The 6,090-nt window shown below is 35.3% G+C and overlaps 1 protein-coding gene across 1 annotated transcript in view; it reads left to right on the forward strand.

Annotated features, from left to right (window-relative positions):
- Nucleotides 1–6,090, forward strand: part of GALC (galactosylceramidase) — a 48,154-nt gene that overhangs the window by 36,624 nt on the left and 5,440 nt on the right. The window contains 2 exon segments of the mRNA XM_012640403.1: nucleotides 729–892; nucleotides 2,302–2,378. Coding sequence (XP_012495857.1) covers nucleotides 729–892; nucleotides 2,302–2,378 — 241 coding nt within the window.

Genomic DNA, 6,090 nt, shown 5'->3' on the forward strand with positions numbered 1-6,090 from the left:
AAAATTTCAGTGTGAAATTCACTAATAAGAAACTCTGAGAAATATAGAAACTGCATAATTCTAGATCCCATTTCCCTTCCACCCCATTTCCAAAATAGAGTTCTTGGTGTTCTTAGTCTTACTTTACATAAATTGCTTGCTGCATTACTTGGCCATGTGAAGGCTTTCTTTTTGGGTTGATTCTGTCTTTTCAGAGAAATAATTTTAGACCTTTGCTCTGGAGTTTTTAAGTCTCGTTAGATTTAAATGTAAACATTGGCCCTGAAGTAGCTTATGTTCTCCCAAAGACGCCTAGCATTGCCTTCGTTACTTCTTTGTTCATGGAAATTTGAATAAACCTTTTTCTTCAGAATTGTGTGGAAAATTTTATTAATACCTTTTATGTGTTCATAGAACAAAGTTTTTTTCACTATTATATTCTTAAGATGAGAAGTTGTTTTTATTGCAAAGAAAAAAGAAATATTTCCTTAAGAAACTGAAAACAGTAAATATTATTGTCCAGTAACTCATTAAAAGAGGTAATAAAATGACTTGATTTAAAGCATGTAAAACTTAAAACCATTGTCAGTGAAAATTCTCGAAGGCCATCCCTGCTACAGCCTCTGACTTAAGAAATCACACTGGAGCCTCAATTAGAAGTTTGAAAGCAGGTGCTATGAAATGACGTATCTGTGGTCTGTTAGGAATGGCATAATTTAAGAGTACTCATCAACCGTTCCATTCTGCAGGACCAATCTGACTATAACGTGTGACGTTTACATAGAGACCCCTGAGACGGGAGGTGTGTTCATTGCAGGAAGAGTAAACAAAGGTGGTATTTGGATTAGAAGTGCCAGAGGAGTTTTCTTTTGGATTTTTGCAAATGGCTCTTACAGAGTTACAGGTGATCTCGGTAAGTGACAAGTTTTACAGCATGTGACTTACTGTGTGATTATGTTACTTTGGGCATCTGCTTGTTATTTGTGGGAGCAATAAAAGAGTTTTCCCTGTAGGTGCTTGGGCATCTAATGGGAAGAAATTCAACACATGTAAGCAAATACCAAACAATTCAAAATTATAGAGAGTTATTTAATTCATATGGAAATGGGAAGCTCAGTAAAGGAGAAAATAACTGTACAAGCTTTTTAGGGTGTTGTAGAGTTGAGCTGGGCTGTGAGGGTAAGATTTGCATAGACTGGTGTGAGGCGGTGGTGCTAGGGAGAAAATGCTCAGGAAACACTGTAAATAAAAGCAGGGCTATAAGAATGTTGCTGTTATGCTTATGGAAATATCAGGAGTGGGATTGATCTGCTTAAAATGGAAAAATCTTATTTCCTAATTTAGTTCATATTTGAAAACAGCTTGACTTTTCTCATTCATCTTGACAGCTCTTGTGTTTGGTAGAACAGTATTTTATCCAGAATAGGTGCTTAGAATATGTTCAAGTTGAACTACATCCAGTTCACTTTGGTTTTGGGATGCGCCACCCCATTCAAAGTAGGTGTTACAGGTGGTGCCTCTTCTTGATTCTCAGTCTCTTGACTTTTGCATTGATAAAACGTCTCCCATTTATCATTTGCTGCCCTTTGCCTTGGCTCTGTAAATAAAATAAAAATTAAAGAGGGAGCAGGTAGTGAGGACATTAGAGTAGGAATTGTATATTTATAGCATTACCAATCTAGATGGTCCATCTCTGATTTCTCAGTGCAAAACAGAGAGGCAGAGAGGTTAATTGATTTTGCTCGATGTCTCAAAGCTAGTTAGTGGCAGAATTGGAACTAGGAATTTCAATCTGTATCTTTAGTCTAGTCTCCACTGTTCTGTGTTTTAAACTGCCTATTCAACATCTTATCCTGGGTTTCTCTTAGTAAATCTAAAAATTAACGTATTATTTTCTTCCTCTAATTGTAACTTAATTCTTTTACCATGTAACCAGTTAGTCTGGCTGGAAATCTTATGATAGTCTTTGACTTCTCCCTCTTATCATCCATATTCAATCCAATCAGATATAAACACATAGCTGAACTGTGGATGCTAACACATTATACTGTCTTGGTTTTTAAGTTTATTTCACTGCTTCTGTTGTGAGCTCATACATAGTATGGCTCAAGTACGATTTCAGTATAGGCTATTAAATGCATGACTAAATGAATGATGTTTTGGCTTAAATCAGTTGCAGATCAGGGAATGAAGGGGTGTAGTTCTTTACTAAGGTTGACTTTACTACATACAAATGCCACCTGAGAACCTCCACTGAGTTATATGATTCTGCAATTGAGATTTTAAAAATATATCAATTAGGATGATCTTTTTGTGTTACAGCAGGATGGATCATATATGCTTTAGGACGTGTTGAAGTTACAGCAAAAAAATGGTATACCCTCACGTTAACTATTAAGGTAAGTATTGCAGTCATAATGCCTGGAGGTAAAAATGTGCTTTTCTTGTACCTTTCTAGAACTTTCTCTTATAAAATGAGGGGGAGAATCTGCCATGGTACCAGTAAACCATCCATCCCTAGGATGATTATGTGTGTCAGGGTAACCCACATGAAAACCATCAGTAGTTGACTTTATAAGACTACTATTTTTAAAAATTTTGGTTTTGTTTTTTAAATTGAGGAGTAATTGGTAAAGTCAATAGTTGAACTATTTTTTTTAAACTTGCTTGAACCAACACTATCATTTGAGCTTATAGGTGTAAGCAAAGTCATAAATTTTTTTTTGCTGGTTAAGAATAATTTGGTTTTGAACGTTAAGCAGTTTCTTAGAAGTTGGTTTCCATGAATATTTTTGTTAGAGAAGATACCAGATTAATCTTAGTATATGGAAATCTAAAAATATTCATCAAAATCACTGGTTGATCATGAATTACCGATTGACAGTGCTTCCAAGGGATGCTGTGTAGAGAAATTCTTTTGTATAATATGCTGCTCTCTCCCAAGATAGTCCTCTCATAATTCTGTTTAGGTTGCACTAGAAATTAAAAGTGGACTTCAAGTAACTTTTGAGCAATTCTTCTTTCCTCCCACTCAATCACTAAAAATAACAGCACTGATGATTTAAGCATTAACAATATGTATTGAAGATCTGGTTTGGATGTAATGTAATTTCTTAGTGTAGTATGGTTAATACCACATTTAATGGGCATAACTTTTTTCCTAATTCTTCCCTTTTACTGTGAACTGAGACAGTAAGGGTTGAGTTTACTTGTTCATAAAGGAGAGAGATCTTAAGTGTGCTTCCTAGGGTGCCCATAAGATGCTGTTTGTTTAGGCAGATATTTAGAAGTGGAATTGCATTTTATTTTTTATTTTGTCAATATTTAAACTATTCTAATTGATCTTGATTTAATTTTTTTATTTCAAAATATTAAGGGGGTACAAATGTTTTTTGTTGCCTGCATTGCTTTTGTAATGCTTGAGTCATGGCTATAAGTGTGCCCATCACCCAAATAGTGTTCATTATACCCATTAGGTAGGTTTTCACCCATCCCCTCCACCCTCTTCCCCTCCACCTTCTTCCCCTCCTGCTTGATTCCCACTGAGTTTTACTTACCTCTATGCACATGTGTGCTCATCCGTTAGTTCCAATTTAATAGCAAATACATGTGGGATTTGTTTTTCCATTCTTTAGATACTTCACTTAAGACAGTGGTTTCCATTTCCATCTAAATTATTGCAAAAGGCATTAATTCACCATTTTTTTATGGCTGAGTAGTACTCCATGGTATACATATACCACATTTTGTTAATCCACTAATGAATTGATGGGCACTTGTGTTGATTCCACATGTTTGCAATTGTGAATCGTGCTGCAATAAACATTTGAGTGCAGGTGTATCTTTGATAAAATAACTTCTTTTCCTTTGGGTAGATACTCAATAGTGAGATTGCTGGATCGAATGATAGGACTACTTTTAGTTCTTTGAGGAATCTCCATACTGTTTTCCATAGAGGTTGTACTAATTTGCAGTCCCACCAACAATGTTAAGCATTCCTTTCTCTCTGCATCCACACCAGCATCTACTGTTTTTGGACTTTTTAATAAAAGCCATTCTAACAGGGGTAAGGCGATAGCTCATTGCGGTTTTAATTTGCATTTCCCTGATGATTAGGGACATTGAGCATTTTTTCATATGTTTATTGGCCATTTGTCTGTCTTCTTTTGAAAAGTTTCTGGGATATTGGTCTGTAGTTTTCCTTTTTTGTTGTGTCCTTTCCTGGCTTTGGTATCAAGGTGATACTGGCTTCATAGAATGAATTGGGAAGGATTCCCTTCTTGAGGTTATGGAATAATTTCTGCAGTATGGGTACCAGCTCTTCTTTGTAGCTCTGGTAAAATTCAGCTGTGAATCCATCTGGTCTGGGGGTTTTTTTGTTAGAAGATTTTTTATTATTGCTTTTATCTCGCTGCTCATTATTGGTCTGTTCAGGAGTTGATTAAATTCAAAAGCTAAGGAAACAATCAGCAGAGCAGACAGACAACCTACAGAATGGGAGGAAGTATTCATAAGCTATATATCCTATAAAGAACTAATAACCAGAATCTACAAAGAACTTAAGCAAATCAAGAAAAAAAAACAATAAACCCGTTAAAAAGTGGACAAAAGACATGAACTATGAAGATAGAGGCAAGAATGCTCAGTAAAATACTAGCAAACTGAATTCAATAGCACATCAGAAAAATATTCCACCACTACCAAGTAGGCTTCATCCCAGGGATGCAAGGATGGTTCAACATACGTAAATAAATAAATGTGATTCACCACATAAACAGAAACAAAAACAAAGACCATATGATCATCTCAGTAGATACAGAAAAAGCATTGAATAAAATCTAGCACCCTTTCATGATAAAAACCCTCAACAAATTAGGCATAAAGAATATTACTCAAAATTATAAAAGCCATATATGATAAAACCATAGCCAACATCGTACTGAATGGGGAAAAGTTGAAAGTTCCCCTTAAGAGCTGGAACAAGACAAGGGTGACCACTGTTACCGCTTCTATTCAACATAGTGCTAGAGGTCCCTCCCTAGCCAGAGCAATCAGGCAAGAGAAAGAAGTAAAGGGTATCCAAATTAGGAAAGAGGAGCCAAACTATCAGTTTTCGCTGATGATATGATCTTATATCTAGAAAATCTCAAAAACTCTATGAGGAGACTCCTGGAATTGATAAATAAATTCATCAAAGTCTCAGGTCGCAAAATCAATGTACATAAATCAGTAGCATTTCTATACACCAATAGCAGTCAAGATGACAGTCAAAGAAAAAACTCAATACCATTCACAATAGCTACAAAGAAAATAAAATACCTTGAAATATACTTAGCCAAGGAGGTGAAAGATCTCCACAAAGAGAACTATGAAACACTGAGGAAAGAAATTACAGATGACACAAACAAATGGAAGAAACACATCATGCTCATGAATCAGTAGAATCAACATTGTTAAAATGTCCATACTACCCAAAATGACTTACAGATTCAATGCAATCCCCATCAAAATAACAACATCGTATTCCACAGAGCTAGAAAAAATAATTCTACACTTTTTTTTTTGGAATCAGAAAAAAGCCTGAGTAGCCAAAGCAATCTTAAGCAAAGAGAACAAATCCGGAGGCATCACATTACCAAACTATACTACAAGGCTATAGTAACCAAAACAGCATGGTATTGGCACAAAAATACAAACATAGACGAATGGAACAAAACAGAGAACCCAGTTATAAAACCATTCACATATAGCCAACTGATCTTTGACAAAGCAGACAACAATATACATTGGGGGAAAAGAAGCCCAATTCAATAAACCGTGCTGAGAAAATTGGATAGCCACATGCAGAAGAATGAAATAGGATCTATTTCTCTCACCACTCACAAAAGTTAATTCAAGATGGATAAAAGACTTAACTGTAAGGCATGAAACCATAAGAATTCTAGAAGAAAATATAGGAAAAACTCTTCTAGATATCCACCTAGGCAAAGAATTTATGACTAAGACCTCAACAGCAATTACAGCAACAAGAAAAATAAATAAACAGGATTGCATTTGAAATTTTAACAGATATTGACATATTGCTAGCCAAACTGTACAAATTTTTATAGC

This window comes from Propithecus coquereli, unplaced genomic scaffold (genome assembly GCF_000956105.1).
Source record: "Propithecus coquereli isolate 6110/MARCELLA unplaced genomic scaffold, Pcoq_1.0 Scaffold152, whole genome shotgun sequence".
Lineage (NCBI taxonomy): Eukaryota > Metazoa > Chordata > Mammalia > Primates > Indriidae > Propithecus > Propithecus coquereli.